The sequence below is a fragment of the Trachurus trachurus genome (genome assembly GCF_905171665.1).
Source record: "Trachurus trachurus genome assembly, chromosome: 24".
NCBI classification, from domain to species: Eukaryota; Metazoa; Chordata; class Actinopteri; order Carangiformes; family Carangidae; genus Trachurus; species Trachurus trachurus.
In genome coordinates this window covers 5,885,464-5,903,927 of record NC_139910.1, presented here as the reverse complement: position 1 = coordinate 5,903,927, position 18,464 = coordinate 5,885,464, and the positions used below count along the sequence as shown (strand labels likewise).

General features: G+C 40.5%; 1 protein-coding gene across 1 annotated transcript in view; it reads left to right on the top strand.

Annotated features, from left to right (window-relative positions):
- Positions 1-18,464, top strand: part of ift172 (intraflagellar transport 172) — a 61,955-nt gene that overhangs the window by 6,776 nt on the left and 36,715 nt on the right. The window contains exons 11-17 of the mRNA XM_084000268.1: positions 339-500; positions 1,521-1,574; positions 1,671-1,774; positions 2,102-2,187; positions 4,016-4,128; positions 13,373-13,540; positions 16,925-17,061. Of these exons, the coding sequence (XP_083856394.1) occupies positions 339-500; positions 1,521-1,574; positions 1,671-1,774; positions 2,102-2,187; positions 4,016-4,128; positions 13,373-13,540; positions 16,925-17,061 (824 nt within the window). The remainder of the gene's footprint in view (positions 1-338; positions 501-1,520; positions 1,575-1,670; positions 1,775-2,101; positions 2,188-4,015; positions 4,129-13,372; positions 13,541-16,924; positions 17,062-18,464) is intronic.

Below are 18,464 nucleotides of genomic sequence, written 5' to 3'. Positions count from 1 at the left end.
TATTTATTTTTTAAATTCCCTGATTAACCAAAGGAAAAAAACGTCTTTAATTAAAACATGTAATTATGCTGCTGTCACTGGTTTGACAAAATAAGACACAAATTAAAATTGATGAGAACGTGATTGAGGAATTCACCGAAGCAATTAATACGACAGTAATTACATTTTCTCAGCCGAGAGTTCATGAGCAAGATTTTCTTTCTGTTGAGCCGATTTGACTCCAGGATGAATTAAAGGTGTTTAAATATTAAAGATATAGTTTGTAAAGTTTATAAAGATTCATTATCCGTTATAAAACAAATGAAAACCTCCTCCTCCGTGTCCTCGTCCTCCTCCAGGTGATAGTGAGGAACCTCTCCACGGGAACCCGCGTGGTGCTCAAGTCGTACTACGGCTACGAGATCGAGGAGGTGAAGATCATGGGGAAGGATCGATTCCTGGTGGCGCACACGTCCGACACGCTGCTGCTGGGCGACCTGCTCAGCAACAAGCTGAGTGAGGTACGGCTGCACCTCGCTGAACACGGCTCAATGATGGGATGTAACCCAGGGACTGTGTTTTATGTTTCTTGACCCATTTTTACATCATTTGTCACATGATTTAGAAGAAAAGTGGTGTTTTTAGGAGTTCAAGTCCTGCTCAGTGATGCTAAAATGCATTAAAAAACTAATCTAGAAACACAGCAGCAAAAAAAATCTGTTTCAATTAAATGATTTCAGAAGAAAGTATACTTTTTATAAGTTCATTGAAATCCAGTGTAGGTGGATGAAATATTTTGTGGTTACACCATTTGACATTTTCAAGGTGTTCAAGGTTCAAATGACATAAAACCAACATGTATACAAAATGTACATTTTATCAAACTTGATGCTTTTAAAACACTGATTTTCATTTATTTAAAACAAGTCACTGATCCAGATATAGATACAGATACAGATACAGATACAGATACAGATAAAGGTAAAGTTATACAGATAAAGATATACAGATATTGATATAGATATGTACAGGTGCATCTCAATAAACTGGAATATCTTGGAAAAGTTTATTTATATCAGTAATTCAATTCCACAAGTGAAACTAATACATTATATAGACACAGAATTAAACATTTCATGTCTTTATTTATTTAATTTCTTTTATTTGTAATGATTATGGCTTCACATTTAATGAAGACCTACAATTTAGTGTCTCAAAAACATTGAATATTACAAAAGTCATATGTAATATGGAAATGTTGGTCTGAAAAGTCTGTCCATCTTATATGAACTCAATACTTGGTTGTTGCTTTTTGACTTTTTGACTACTAGAAATAGACTTTTCCATGATATTCAAATTTATTGAGATGCACCTGTATACAGATAGAGATATAAATACAGATGAATATACAGATATAGAACAGATACAGGTATAGATATACAGATACAGATACAGATATACGCTCTCAGTGAGTGTTACTGTGACATTAAATCAAAGTCTTGCCTCCTCCTCCTCCTCCTCCTCCTCCTCCTCTGCTCCAGGTGCCGTGGCCCGGCTCAGGAGGGAACGAGAAGTTCTTCTTTGAGAACGAAGCGGTGAGTAAACGCAGAGCTGCTGAGGTCTTTAACTCCTCTCCTCCCTCCACCGTGTCTCATCTGGATGCTTCGTGTTTGTGTTTGTGTTGTTTTCAGGTGTGTATGATATTTAACGCCGGGGAGCTCAGTCTGGTGGAGTACAGCAACAACGAGATCCTGGGCTCCGTCAGGACCGAGTTCATGAACCCTCATCTCATCAGGTAGCTGCTTTCACACCGATGATTTATGCTTTATAGTCATTTAGTTAATTATTAATTTTAATACTGTAGAGTTATTACATAGTCTTTCTTTTAAGGCTGAGGTCAAACATATAAAAACTACACCTCTATAAACCCATAGACCAGTTGTTCCAGCTGTGACCAGCAGGTGTCACTGTCGAGCTGCTCAGAAACCTCAGGTGGTGTTGATGATGAGGCCAGTTAACCCTGATACAGCTGATACTGGATTTAATAGTGAGTGTTTAACCACTGACAAACTCCCTAAATACTGGTGGTTTACTCTGTGTGTGTGTGTGTGTGTGTGTCCAGTGTCCGACTCAATGAGAGGAAGCAGCGAGGGGTCGACGACAACAAGAAGCTGGCCTATCTGATCGACATAAAGACCATCGCTGTGGGTGAGTGAACAGGAGCAGGGTGACCTCACACACACTTAGGGCCCAACTCTCCACAGGGCCCTAACATTTTTTTTATTTATTTTGGGGCCCTCTATTACAGCCAATAATACTCATTATGGATTATTTACGGACCTATAAACTTATTTCATTTTTCTAATCTGTCGAGGTTTAGAGTTACGAGTCATCCTAGCTTGGCATGTTTTTACCCATCTATGGTTTTTAATCTTAATTGCATCCTTTACACTTAATATTCAAAGTGATATAGTACTGAGTGGGATACTGAATGTCAACTAGGCCTACAATTAAAAGTAACAAAATAAACCAATAGACAATGCATTTACTGTAAACACATCATCTGCTCTTTTTTTTTAACTTTTGGTTTTGAATGAACTGCAACAGCAATATGCAACAACAATTAAAGATTTTTGTAATTATGCAGAATTTCTCTGTGGGTCGACAGAAGTTATGCACTCAAAAAGTTTTAAAAAGTGAATTGCCCTTCGGGGGCCCCACAATGGTCACAGGGCCCGTAGCAGGTGCTTAGTTCGCTTACCGGTATGCCTTGGGCCGGCTCTGCACACACACATCGTAGATTAAAGTTTCACAGACTCTTTAATTAAAACCGAAAAAGAAATAATTTGTTTAAACATCTTTAAGATTCTTTTTACATTTAAATATAAATTGTTTTTAGACCCCTATGAGCTCCTGTAGCTGTCGTTTACTGTTAAAGGCCCATAGGCTACTAATGTTGTCACTACTTTGAATCACATACGTATATTTACATTAAAGGACATAATGATGTTTTATTTCTTTTTTAATATAAATAAACCTTTAAAGTATCTTAATTAATTTGCATCCAGGTACATGTGGACATCAAACAGTTGTGTGTCATCGTTCATCGAGGTCAAAGTGTCAGACAGAAATATGCAGTAAAATACCATCAGCACAGAGTTAGATGAATAAACATGTGATGATGTGAAGGCCGGAACAACATGAACCAGGTGGTATAGTCATTTTGGTAATCATTAAATCTACAGGCCACTAATTACATGATAATGTCAAGAAATAGCCCAGAAATAACGGTCAACTTCATAGTAATGTCGAGAAATATAGCCAAGAAATAACGATTGATTGTGTAGAAATAGACCAGAAATAACCGTCAATTGCAAATTCTGGCCTTTCCCAAATAATCCAAAGCATGAAAAGTATTTGTGATCTTTTGCCTTTATGAAAAACATGATATGACTATGAAACTGACCGTTATTTCTTGGCTATTTCTTGACATTATCATGTAATAAACGGCCTGTAAATTAAAGGGTTACCAGAAATGACTACACCTAGTTCCTGTCGTTCAGGCCTCAGATCAGTTTGTGAATCTGCAGCAGGTGATGAACTCTCAGCTCCTTCGCTGAGTCGACTCTTTCAGAATAAAACGCTCAGTCAGCGTCGACCTGCAGCTTCTGTCAGCACGATAACACTGTAGGAGGCTAACCATGATGTCATTGTTAAGTTTCAAACGGTGATGTCATTATTATGTATTTCCTTTTCCCATGCATCATGTGGTCGGTCCAGAGAGAGAGAGAGAGAGAGAGAGATCACTGATGATGATATTAAACTCTCTCTCTCTGCTCGTTAACGATCAGTTAAACGGTTTCACTCCAGTCCCACTTTAATTAAAAACACCAACCTGATCCCAGAGCAGCTGAGAGTGGAAAGCACACACAGACTGTGGGATCATGGGTAATTATTACAACACGACCACTTGCACTCAGATACACTGTGACCTCTGCTCCGTTAACCCTTTGTCTCCCTCCTCCTCCCCCCTCAGTGGACCTGGCCGGAGGCTTCAACCTGGGAACCATCAGCCACGACTCCAAGATCGACTGGCTGGAGCTGAACGAGACCGGACGGAAGCTGCTGTTCAGAGACAAGAAGCTGAGGGTGAGAGAGAAACAATCCTTTATTTCTAGTTCGTCTTTTATCACAGTTTTTTTTATTGCTATTCAAAAACAAGGAGAAAAGATTCATGATCAGAGACAAAACACAGTGACAAAGAAAATCAAAATGTCATAACCAGTGAGTTTTCTCTGACTGAACATAGAGCCTCATTCACAGCCCAGATCTTCACCTGTAACCCCCCCCCTCCCCTCCCCTCCATATAGCCAACTTTGCTAAACCTGAGATGAAGTTAAAGCAGAAGTAAGCGGAATATTTGTGTTAATATAAGTCTTAAATAGTTATATCTTCCGACAGCAATCACTTATATAGAGTGTTTGGTCCGAAACACGGGTCTGTCAGTCACTCTGCTCTGCTGTAAGCCGAGGAGAAAACTTTCCTTGTATCCTACAACCTTTATCCAATGAGGAGAGAGAACGGCATAAAGGGGCGGTCCTCTCTGTGTGTGCAGCCAAGGGATGCGCGTGAATGTGGTGACGTAGGGACGAGGGCGGGGACTGCTAACTCCATCTGCTGACAGGAAGTTAGCCAAAACGACCGGATCGCTTACTTCTGCTTTAATGAGCGTGTGAGCATCTTTCTTCTTGGTGAAGTCGTGTGGACCATAAATAAACAGACAGAGAAAAAAATAGTTCTCCTAAACCCTGAACCCAGACTGACAGGAGTCTGAACAGTGGACTCAGTCTGGGACACTGTAAAGTCTCAGTGTGTGAACAGAAAGAGAAAGAGAGAGATAAATGTATATATACATTATTTATATGTATGTATTATTTCTATCTATACATTTCATTCATTCATTAACCTTTATTTAACCAGGCAAAAATTGCTAAGAAAAGATTCTTATGGAATCAATTTCTAATTTTGTGACTCCGCATTTCTTTTGTACGTTTTTTATTTGTCATGATAGGTCTTAAATTTCATCCATAATGGTCTTAAAAAGTCTTAAATTTCAGCTGGTGAAACCTGCAGAGACCCTGCTTCAAGTGATGAAGAGTTGTTGTTGAAGAGTCGCCTGCTGATCTGAAAAACATTCATGTTGTCTTTATAGAAACAAAAGACATTTAGAAAAGATAGAATTATTGTGTGTGTGTGTGTGTGTGTGCGCGTGTGTGTGTGTGTGTGTGTGTGTGTGCTGCTGTCAGCCGCTGCCCTGCGGTGCAGCAGCAGTGTGATGTGTGAGGCCTTGGGGCAGCGTCTCTCTCTCTCTGGTAATTGTGAATCTCTGAGTGTTGTCGAACTCTGAGTGACATTTAGAGACTCTGATATTTGACTTTGTGTTGAGTTCAGGGACAAATGTCAAAATGAACTTCACTGGGACAAATACTTTAATATTTGTGTACATTAACGCTGATGCAGACTGATTAAAAACCAATATTTTTACTATTAATCTTATATATTTGATCAGTTTAATCCTAGCACCTCGTAGCTTTACCTCTGTCCTGATGTTGCATGAGAATGAGACGCGCTTCGCTACAGGAAGAAAAGATCTAACTCTTCTCCGTCCTCGTCTCTTCTTCAGAGCGGCGGTGAAAACGTGTGAAGCTGTAAAACAAAACGTTTCTTTAATTTAAACGTTGAGGCTGCAGTAAAACTCAGCTGAGCCGAGCTCCAGGGAGAAACTATAGGCCGAGTGTTATTAAAGATGGCGGCGGTGAGGGAGGCGGGGGGGATATTAAGACGGCTGATTATACACACACACACACACACTGGAGCAACTGTAGTTTAAAGAGTCGACACAATCTCAGCTGAAGTCGTCTCAGGTCCTGATGATAAATTAAGTTAATCTTCTCCTGCTCCGTCCTCATATTGATGTATTGATATTGATATTGATCTGACTCTCAGCAAGTGAATGAATGAACGAGCATTGAACTGTTCCTGTAACAGAGTTTATACTGTATAAGATAAGATAAGTCCAAACAACTTCATCTAGACTACTTTTTCATATATATCTTTTGGAGTTCATATGCAAAGCTTATTGTTTTTTTTTACGTACCTTATTGACATTTACACAAATAATAAAAACCTTTGCATATAAACTCTAAAAGAAAGATAAGATAAGAGATGCACAATTATTCCTGCTGTAGTACAATGCACAGTGAGATGTGTTATTGTGTCTGCTTCCAGAAATTATAAAATAAAAAGACACAGTGTAAAATATAAGAATATATGATATGAAATATGAAAACAGCACATGTAGTGTTGCACATGTACCTATAAATATAGGTATATAATATTATATATAGTATATAAAATATATATACAGTATATGTATATAATAATATAATATATAAAACTGTTGTTTGTATAAATCTATGTAGAGTTGTTTGTGCACTGCTCTCTTAGCAAGGTCGCTCTTATAAAAGAGGTTTTTAAATCTCAATGAGATGTTTTACCTGGTTACAGGGATGCAAACAGCGCGCCGAAAAGCGAAACTCGCTTTTTTCATGACCAATTAGGTGGGGGGGGGTCTCAGCTGGGGTCAGTAAAATGTTTTTCTAACAGGCTGACAGTGACAATCACGTGAAACTGAGGCGAACTCATTCATGGTTGTCTCTGGTTATACTGATAACTGCCGACCTCCAATGTTGACGCGCGACGTATCCGCGTGGTATCCGCGTGCATTCGGTGCGACGGCGCCGCCGTTTTTCCCCCGTGCATGTCCGTTGCTGTGTCACGCAGGTGTTTCCCACGGAGCTCTGCCCCGTTTCAGAGGTGAAGGAGAGACATCGCCTCCGCGATGTAGAATGTGTTCAATTAAAGTGAAACTAACACATTATAGGCCGTAAGGTCAACCCTGTTATCGTTTCATCTCGCTCCACCGTCTGCGAACTACACGATCTTTAGTTGATAAAAAAGATAAAGTTATTTAGAGCTCACAGCAAAAAGTTCGTCGCAAAAAATCCTGCCCGATCTTTACGGCGAGGCATTTTACACAGGACTAGTTTCTACTTGGCGTACTAACATTTTGGTCCGCGAGAGGTGGCACGGTCGACACGTGACCTCGATAGACCAATAGGCTTGCTCCATTTGATAAACAGAAACAGCAACATGGCGGCCTCCCGTGTTTTATCAAACCTTACCTTTATAAACATAACTCGAAAAGTTATGGACGGATTTGGATGAAATTTTCAGGAAATGTCCGCGATGGGACCGGGAACAAAAAAAATAAAATTTGGGGGGACGGATCGCCGTGCAATAGATATGCCATATTCGCGACTGTAATAACGAGACAATAACACTCGCGCAGTTGTCAGCTGCAGTCTGTCATCAGAGGAGTGTGTGTGTATATTATTTGGAAAATGGTTTGAGTGAATAATTTCAACAAGAAAGGATGTGAACACTTGGATTCAGTATATAAAAAACCACACTGGCATTGATTAAAACTGCTATTTGAAGTTAATAAAAGTCATTAAAGTTTATGATTTAACAGTTATTTGTGTTCATTTGTATCCCTATTTTCAGAGGTTTCATTATATGGTGCTTTGGTATATATTTCATTACGTGGCTATTGTAGCTATATGAAATTATTATGTGATTAATTGCTCAGTGTCTAGTGCCCTGGGCACCAGTGCTGCTCAACACTCAAATATACAAATCAATCCATCCATCAATCAGTCATTTATTCACTCATAACAAAAAACACTAATCAACCATAAAAACAGTCCTAAAAACATATATACATACAGCATATAAAACAGCATAAGCATAAGAAATGAATGGTAGTATTAATGGTAAAAATAAGAATGCAATGCAATACAATCCTGAAAAACAAACAAACATCTACACGCAAAAACAACTAGGTCAAAATAAAAAGTTTCTTACAGGGAATCCTCTGCTCCCGTTATTTGCTGTTGAAGCTAGTCGTGTGTGTGTGTGTGTGTGACATTCTAATCCTCGCTGTCAGTGTCAGGGCAGTTGTCATCTTCCTTCTCCTCAATTTCCCTTGTGTTTGAACACTTAAAACACTTGCACAAGTCCGTGCAACAGAGTCCTGCAGATACACAGGAACATCTTGTTGTCTTACAGCCACTCCCTTTACAACTGCAGTGTACTGCATGCATAACACTGTCGGGGGCTGGATTCCTCGTCATCCATGTGATGTTAAGCTGTTCCTCTTCCAGATGCCATCCATGTCCAGTGGGTGATGGAGCACTTATCTTTTTTTTTAAAACAGGCCCGCTGTATAAAGTGTCCTTGTGTCCTCTGGTGTTGTTTGGAACTTAGTGCTCCTTTTTTCTGTCTCACTGTCTGTCTGACTATACTCACTAGACTGTGTGGTGTCTCCACCTGATGGATAAGGTAGCATGTCCAAGAGTGTTTCTGTCGACAAATTTTCAGCAAAAACAAGTTCAGAGACGTTGCGCTTTGAAGGGGTGTGAAACACTAGCTGAGGGAAATCCAGGCTCAGCCTCCTCTTCAGTATATCCTGTCTGCAACACAACAAACAGCAAAAATTAAGGGTCATCGGAGTACCATCTAAAGCATAGGCTAAAGCTGGGCTTCATTACAGTTGGGGCTGTTTCACAAATCAACACAGAGTGGTGGGGCAGATACAAAACATTACAGGCTGGAGCCAATCTATAGATGCCCAGGAAAAGTACAGATCACTAACAACACTATCAGCTGTTTTACTTGTTGACAAATTGTACATGTCTGTGCGGACAACAAGCTGGTCACACACATTCTGTGGTTAAAATGGTCTTGCATGTGACAAATAATTGCTTAAATTGTTTTTCAATTACCTGTATTTTGAAGCATCAAGACCTTCGTTTGTCTTCACCAGTTCTATGAAGGTCTTCCTCAGCTGGCCCATTCTCAGCACCTCCTGGTTGATAAGCAGCCTTTGACGGATGATCCTCTCACAGAAAATCTTATAACTGGCATCAAACGTTGGCTCATTCCTAAAAAAAAACAAAACAAAACACACAATTTGGAAGAATGAAAATAAGCGTTATGATTGTGTTCACGTACATAAGAAATAAAACACAATGTACAGTGTTTATTTATGTAAAGTTAATAAATGACTTACTGTTCTTTCTCTGATCTGGCAGGCTCAATCAAAAACCTGGTGTACTGTTGGTAACAGCTCTTGTGGTACTGCACCTCCAGAGCTACACAGTCTTTGTCTTTGATGTGAATAAGGATGGAATCGTCCTCCTTTAACTCAGCAGCTTTCTGCAACTTATTGCCTTGTAGAAACAATAGATAGATATGCTTTATTAATCCCGAAGGAAATTAAGGTATCCTGTATTATTTATTTATTTTATTTATTTATTTGGTTCATTTCGGGCATGTCAATTAGTCATCATCATCACACATCATCTTAATCCAATAATACAATACACATGACCGAAAGGGAAAGCGGGAGAAGCAAAGGCTTATCTAGTCCCGCCCCCAATATTAAGTATCATATTGGGGTATCATATTAACATCAAGACACACAGGCACATGACATATATACAAACATATATATTACTCCAACACAAATGAAGATATAATTGTGTGCAGTGTAGTTGATTGTACAGTGCAGTTCAGCTATGGCATGTTGCGTGTTCAGGAGCAGTGTTGATAATGTTAGTCATTCAACTAGTGGGTTTGTGTGTGGTGGGGGATGAGATGCATTTTGCTTACCTGCTGTTAATGTTTCTGCTTTTGACAGAGCTTCCCTTTGTCGTCTGCCAGCTTTGACAATGTATTTGCCGCTTTTCTTGCATATTATGCACAGGGCAGAAAGGACGGGGCCAGAGCCCGAGACGGGAAATGTTGACCTGGATCTCAGTTTTATTGTGGTACTTGCCGGAGTCGTCCCGCTCGATGTTGATGGGATAGCCTCGCTTCTTGTGCGGTCTTCCGTAACGTTTCCTGTTTCTCTCTCACGCGCAAGACGCCTTTCCACTTTTGAAATTGCACTCTTGTCAATATACCTTCGGTAGCATGTCGGATGAAAAGCAGCGTCCACGGGAATACTTTCAAACTCCAAATCAAGGCAGTGTTTGTGGTTTTCAGCTACGTCTCGGTACTCTCCGGCCAACTCGAGCCACCGTCGTAGGCTATTTCTGTAAGTATTCCACCGTGCAGTTGTGAAATCTTGGACTTTTTCATGCTTGATAGAAGCTATGTGCATATAGCACCGCTTATGTCGTTTATGTTTTCCATCACTTTCTTCTGATGACTTCTCTTCGCCTTCGGAAGTGCTTGTTGACGAGTCGCGGGCCGCCATGTTGCTGTTTCTGTTTATCAAATGGAGCAAGCCTATTGGTTTATCGAGGTCACGTGTCGACCGTGCCACCTCTCGCGGACCAAAATGTTAGTACGCCAGGTAGAAACTAGTCCTGTGTAAAATGCCTCGCCGTAAAGATCGGGCAGGATTTTTTGCGACGAACTTTTTGCTGTGAGCTCTAAATAACTTTATCAATTTTATCAACTAAAGATCGTGTAGTTCGCAGACGGTGGAGCGGAATCCAATTTCTGAAAGACTTTTCGTGGTTGACCTTACGGCCTATTATAGGCTATATAGCCTACGTATGTCCATTACACACTTTTAGGCCTTAAAATGTCTTAAATTTGTTGAATTATTGTGTTCAAGACTTAAATAATTTTAGACAGCTCTTAAATTTTCTTATGCCCACCATGGGCGAGCATTTCACTTGCATTTGCCCCTAAAAAAAAAATACATGTGTGAACCAGGAAAATCACAAAAAAGAAAGAGCACAACCTGCGATTGGTCAAAAACTACAAATCCCACAATCCTCTGCCTCAACAATAACAGTAGTTAGTGTAAGTAAGGGAGAGTGGAGCTGTCGGTGAAAAGAGGAAACAACGCCACGTCTGGTCCTGTTCTATGTTGTTCGTTCACACCGTCACCGTTTATTCGTTACGTCCGCGGTGTAAAAGGCCGTGACGCAAAGACGCGATTAGGCGCGAGACGCGATTAGGCGCGAGACGCGGTATACGCGACTTTTTTTTTTGCGACGCAATACACCCGATTCTTTTATGGCGACGGGACCTTCGCGTCTTCGTCCTTTTCATCGTGTTTGGTGGGAAGACCCACGAGGGGCTTCCCACCAAACACGAGGAACGCTTTTTTTTCGCTCGAGTTGTGACGCGCGACCAAACGCGAGATACGCGAATTAGCGCTCCTTTTGACTCGTGTCAAAAAAAAAATTCACGAGCCCGCCAACAACTTTTTTTTTTTTTTCAAAGGAGGTTCAACTGGACTTAGTTATTTGTCTAGGAAGACGTTTCACCTTCATCCAAGAGGCTTCATCAGTTCATGTAGCATCTGACCAGGCTGGGACTGGTCCAACTATCTGGTGTGGAGACAAGTCCAGTTGCTTTCGATTTAACCTCCTTTGAAATACTATGACCTGGACAAATGAGAATATGCACAGGCCTACAACAACATTTCTGCTCTCACCAACCATGGTTGAGGTCACAACGCTGCTGTAGCTGCTCTGGAAGTCCGAGACGTCTGAGGACAAACGCCGCCGTCGCTTCTGGTCCATGAGGCGAGTTCCGGGCTGATGAGCTACAGAGACTTTAGAGTCAAAGAGTAGCAGTGCGTCGCTGTGTCGGACTGTTTGGATTTAATGAAGAAGCTGCACAGAGTCAGGTGAGCAGAAGCTGCCCCCCCCCCCCCCCCCCCCCCCCCTCCCGTGGAGCCGCTGCTGTCTCACAGCCGCCACCGACCCCTAGAATAAAATACCACCGACCCCTAGAATAAAACACCACTAAGCCGTGGACGGTCGCTGCGTGGATAAAATGCTGACGACCCAAACAGCCGCCACCAGGTCACTGACTGGAGAGTTTTAAAGTCGGCACATGAACGCAGCTCAGACCGGCCGGTGCCTCAGCGCGGTGATCAGCAGGACGCTATACCCAGTACCGGCCAGCTCAGTACAGAGGGGGGGGGGGATAACGTGACGCACAGTATACTGTTATGAGACACATTATGCATCCCAACTGTCTTTTTTTAGAGGATTTTTTTTTTTTTTTTTACCAAGAATGCGCCCAAAAAAATCATGATCCAGGGGCCAAAATTCGAAACAAATCTATATATTTTTTAATCATAATTCTCATTATTCTCCTGATGTCGGTTTAATGTAAACAGATTGCGCTGATATGCGTCATGTGACAGCGGGGCAGAGCTGCAGCTGCTGTGCTGTGATGGACCTGATCAGACTGGTGGTGGTCCACAGTCAAATGAGATTTCCACCGCGCCGAACCAATCATGTGGCTGGAATAGAGCCAGTCAACAGTAACATGTGCATTTGTTTGGGTTGCTGCAGATGTGCACAGCAGCTGACACCGCCGGTAAAAGAGAGAGAGAGAATGAGTGTTGTCTCGAAAAAAAAAACAGTAAAGGAGAAGTTGGACAAGTGACTGAAAAGACGCGTGGTGCGTAATGGGGACACCAGGCAGCTGGAGCGGACCGCGGTCACGGTGCGGCCGCTCTGCTGCTCACCTCAGTGTGTGCGACAACTCATTCATGGTTGTCTCTGATTATACTGGTAACAGCCTTCCTATTCACCTCCAATGTAGACGCGACGTGCGCGCTCGTTACCCAAAGCGGCTCGTATCCGCGTGCATTCGGTGCGACGGCGCCGCCGTTTTCCCCCCGTGCATGTCCGTTGCTGTGTCAGGCAGGTGTCTCCCACGGAGCTCTGCCCCGTTTCAGAGGTGAAGGAGAGACGTCGCCTCCGCGATGTAGAATGTGTTCAATTAAAGTGAAACTAACACATTATATAGGCCTATATGTCCATTACACACTGAATGGGATGTTAAATCCCATGTCTTTATTTCTTCAGTTTATTTTAATAGTAATAATTATGACTAACATTCAGTGAAGACCTAAAAATCAGTATCTCCAAAATTGAAATATTGCAATGGTTTTTATTTTTTTAAAGCATTTTTAATATAGAAATGTTGGCCTTCTGAAAACTGTCCATCTATATGCACTCAATACTTGGTTGGGGTTGAACTACTGGAAATGGACTTTTCTGTGATATTGTTAATGGTGAGGCCCCCCCCCCCCCCCCCCCCCCCCCCGCCTCCTCTCTTTTTTGGTCCTGACCCGTTTGCATCCCTGGTTTGTGCTCCTAAAATTTTGGGTCACTGTGCTCAGAGTAAAAAACTTTATTATGGAGCCTTTAAGTATATAAATATACTATATAAATGAGTACATAAATCTAAATACAACCCTGTCTCCCCCTGTGTCCGTGCTCCTCAGCTCCACCTGTACGACATCGAGTCGGCCGTGAAGACGACGCTGCTGAGTTTCTGCTCCTACGTGCAGTGGGTTCCCGGCAGCGACGTGGTCGTGGCCCAGAACCGAGGGAACCTGTGCATCTGGTACAGCATCGACAGCCCGGAGAGCATCACCATGTTCCCCATCAAGGTGACGCACACACCAACACACAGCTTATATGTACAGGTTAAAGGGATAGTCCCAACATTTTTGGCAAATTATCCTCTCATTATAGTACCTATTCATATAGTCATAGCAGTAAGTTCATCACCTTTAATTATCGGTGCATGTTGTTTTGAGATCAGCGGGGCAGAGACGTGAGCTGCTCAGAGCTACGCTACGGAGGCTCATGGGATTTCTTCTTCTTCTTACTCATCAAATACACAATCCAACAACTCCAAAACGCTCTGGTGGACAAGTTGTGACCTGCACATTCACCACGCTATGAGATAATAACACAACGTTACCAGACAGAGTTGTTTTATTGCGTATTTGCTTCATGTCTCGTAATGTTACATATACGTGATTATCTCATAGTGTGGTGAATGTGCAGGTCACAACTTGTCCACCAGAGCGTTGTGGAGTTGTTGGATTGTGTATTTGATGAGTTTGATGAGGGACAAAATAGGATTATGGTGATAGGAGAATTTGCCAAAATGTTGAACTATCCCTTTAAACTGGGCTCAGGGTGTAGTTGTTTCCCTCCTCACCCTCAGGTCAAACACTGATCTAATCGGTGTTAATGGTTTTAATGTTGTTTTACAAAGTTTTATAGTGATATCATATATTTTTCATCAGTTTCCAGTTTTTAAACCCAAACCAAGTATTTTTTCTCTTGTGTCTCTGTGTGTGAGTTTCTGTGTGTGTGTGAGTCGGTGTTGCTTGCTTCTCCGTCCTGGGGCGCTGAGTCGCCCGGGGCAACCACAAGTTCTGGAAACTTGGTTGTGTTCTCATTAATTATAAAAACCAGGCAGAGCCGGTTCTCGCCCGGTCGCAGTTGGAGACGTTTCTTATGTTTATGTGGAAGTTCATCAACAGAAAAAACTGAATGAAGAATTAACTTCTTTTTTTTTTATGTGTTGATTTTTGCATCGACTTCTTAAATAATAATTCCCAGAGGTGGAAAAAACATTCAGGTCCTTTGGTAAAATACAGAAAAGTAGAAATGTAACAGTAGAGTCTTTCATTCGACATGTTGCGTATTGAAGCAAATGTGTCTCTTAATTCAAATTAAAATGGATTAATTCAAAATATAGCTGCATATTTTTGACTGTTCATTCTGTGACTTAATTAAAAATAATAAAGAAAAGGACATTTAAGATTTAATTTTCAAAACATCCTCCAGCAAAAAGGTACCAAAATTAAATTTGAAATGTCAAATTTGAAAATTAAAATGCATAAGCAGAAAGGCTTGTTCATTTCAAACTAATAAGAAATAATCCAGACTGCATTTTCATTTTTTTTCTTTAGGTTGCTTATTTTATGACATAATTAAAAAGAAAAACCAAACAGAGAATTGCTTGCAAAAAGTGTTCCATATTTCAAAATGAATTGGCAATCCCAAGCGGCGCTTGAAGAAGAAAATGAAAATGAAAATGCAGTTTGGATTATTGATTATTCATTTTATTTATGAGTCAAAAAATGCAGCTGTATTTTGAAAATGAAACAGCATTTCTGTTTTTCAATTCATATTCATTATGAGACACATTTGCTTTGATAGTTATGTAAGTGTAATAAAACTACCAAGAAGGATTTTTATAGATAATTAACCTCTTGAAATGTTATATTATTACTATAATATATATATATATATATATATATATATATATATATATATATATATATATATATATATATATATATATATACAGGGTTCAAAATTAGCGGTCGCCAGTCGCCAGTGGCGACTAACTTTGATGCTTTGGCGAGTAAAGGAAGCCGGCTGACTGGCCACTCTGGCGAGTGAAAAAAATCCAACTACTCCGTTGTTGTTACTGTTCCTCCCGACCCGGCTGTGACGCCTGGGTTGTGAGGCGGTGTCCTGCAGATCTTAAAGCTCACAACATGACAACATGCCGTATAGCAATGATTTGTGACCGATTACAACGCTTGCGGCGCACGTGTGTATTCCTCTCTCTTCAGTCTGGTGTTTGGCTGCACTTTCAATAAGAAAAGTTCCATATGAGCGTGATCAGCTGAGACAGAGCACAGTGGATGTGGCATTGATCAGATATCGCAGCGCACATGTTTATTTAACGGCAAAAAAATAAAAAAATAAATAATTGGAGCGATGTTTTTTTTTTGCCGTTAAATAAACATGTGCGCTGCGATATCTGATCAATGCCACATCCATTGTGCTCTGTCTCTGCTGATCGCGCTCATATGGACATGTTCTTATTGAAAGTGCAGCCAAACACCAGACTGAAGAGAGAGGAGCAGCAGAGCTCCTCTGACAGCTCCTCTGTGGAGCTGCAGGAGAGCTGCAACGTCTTTTCTTTATCTTTTTTATTGCAGCGCCGTTATTACAGGTGATGCACATCTATGTCCGTGTAGCTACATTTATTGTCTGATCTTCCTTCATGGTGCACAGTGTCAGTCCTCCTGTGAAACTTTTAGCTACTAAATAATATGACTGAAGGCATTTGAAGTCTGCACATGTCGACACGCCCCCATGAGTTGACGACATAAGGAGCTAATACATATAAATAACTGATAGTATTATTCGGTCAAGTTCTTGTTATAGGTTAATGGTTAAACGGTTAACCATGTGCATCCCTAAAATAAACCTTTTAGGGAAAAAAGGCAAACTTGACTCCTTTATTCCACACAAAAATATGCTAATAGCTATGATATGTGTTAAAAATGCTTATGAGTGTATTATAACAGTTCAACACAATGAAAAATATACAAAACAGCTATAGGCCTACATAATTTTTGGCCAGTAAAAAATCTTTCTGGCCAGTAGATTTTTAAAGCTCACTAGCCAGTTGGCCAGTGAGCAAAAAAGTTAAGTTTGAACCCTGTATATATATATATAATGATGTGAAACAGTGTCGATCAGAACAATGATTTTTATTTATGTAGCACATTTTTAAAAACTGTTAAAAGTGCTTCACAAGATAAAAATAAATACATTAAACCATTTTAAAGTTGAATTAAAAAAGTTCTAAAAAAAACTGCAGTTTGAGAACATTATGAAATGATCAATATTATCATAATCAATAGTTGATTATTAATAGTGATAGTGATGCATTGATTTGTAAGTAGTGTTTTGTACTTGTAGATGGTCACAGTTTGTTTCAATCCAAACTGCTGAGTCATTAAATCCCCAGAAGTGTTGAGTCATGTTGTATCAGCTGATCAGATCTTCTATCAATTCATTAAAATTAATAAAGAGGAAGGAGAGCGATTTCCCGCTCAGCTTCCATTTTTCTTCTGAATTACAACGCTGGAGTAAAAGTACTCGGTTACAGTTACCACGGCGACACCCCTCTGTGTAGTTCACACCTGAACGTCTTCTCTTGTCGTTGTCAGGGCGACATCGTGGACCTGGAGCGAGTGGACGGGAAGACGGACGTGGTGGTGACGGAGGGGGTGAACACGGTGACGTACACGCTGGACGAAGGCCTCATCGAGTTCGGCACCGCCATCGACGACGGAGACTACGACAGGTAAACGGACGGATGACATCATCGCCGTCGGTAACGTGTCATCATCATCATCATCATCATCATCATCATTACATCTTCTCCTCGGAGCAGATGTCCCTTTGTCCAGCAGCTTCCTCCTCTTCACCGTTTCCTCCCAGAGCAGCTGTGACTCTTTGACGGTGGAGGAGCAGCTGAACTCTTCACCGACTTCACTCCACAGTTTGATCTCAGAGTCAGAGCTGACACCTCTTATATAATATCCACTGATTCAGTTTCCTAAATAAGGATTTTATTATTTATAATTCATTTATTATCATTGTGCAGTTTATTTTGAAAATCCATCCATCAGCTGAGATTTGAAGGAGATTTGTTTTTACATATAACACAGGTCTTGACTTTTAAAAAATACAGTATATGTTTTTATTGGTTTTTGTGCTCAATATAAACAGCTATACAACAAATACAACAAACATACTAAAAGTGACCATGAAATAAAATATAAAGTAAAAAAAACAACAACAAAAAACAATGAAAACAGACAGTTAAAAAAATAAAGTTAGTATCTTTTTTTTGTTTGTTTTTAAGTCAGAAGAAACTGATTATTTTTTTAATTTTTAATTTTTTTTATGATCGTGATTTCAAGACATTACAATGCCACAACACACATAATATACCTAACATAAACACATAAACCTAGGACGGGTTACTCCTGCTGTGTATAAATAATAAAGTTAGTATATATCATATTATTATGTCATTGATGTGGGTTTAAAGAAAAAAAAAGTGTTATATATGACATATAAAGTTATATTAAAAAGGTGTAGGAGTTGACAGTTTTAAGTACATTAGTAATGAGGGAAAATTACATATTATAAATGCAATAATTATAATATAATAATAATAATGCACTAATGTTTATAATAATAATACAGTTAAACATACAATACATAATGAAACAGTGCAGGAACAGGAACTCATCAAGAGCTCGTGTTGATCAGCACAGATGTAAATAAAGTTTATTGAACAGTAATAACTCTATTTGATGAATCCATCAGCTCTCGTGTGGAGTCGTGATGTAATAACTCGGTGTCGTGCGGCTCCTGCTGTGTTTTTCCAACACGACGGTGACACAGCTATTAAATTAAATTCTCTCCTCCGTGGGATTAAAACCGTCTTAAAACGTCTTAAAAAATCCAACTCGCTGCAGAGAACAAAGACTCTCACTGAGCCGCCAAACTTTTTTCTTCTCACCTGGTGGATTGTGGGAAACTCGGCCGCTTCTTAATCTCACCTGAAGTCGCCTGTTGAAACCTTCTGGAGATTCACAGGGTTTGATGACGGTCACCGACCCGTCGTCTTCCTCCTCCTCCTCCTCCTCCTCACTCCGTGGCTCCGCCCCCTCCGTCACTGGGATCTGTTCCCTG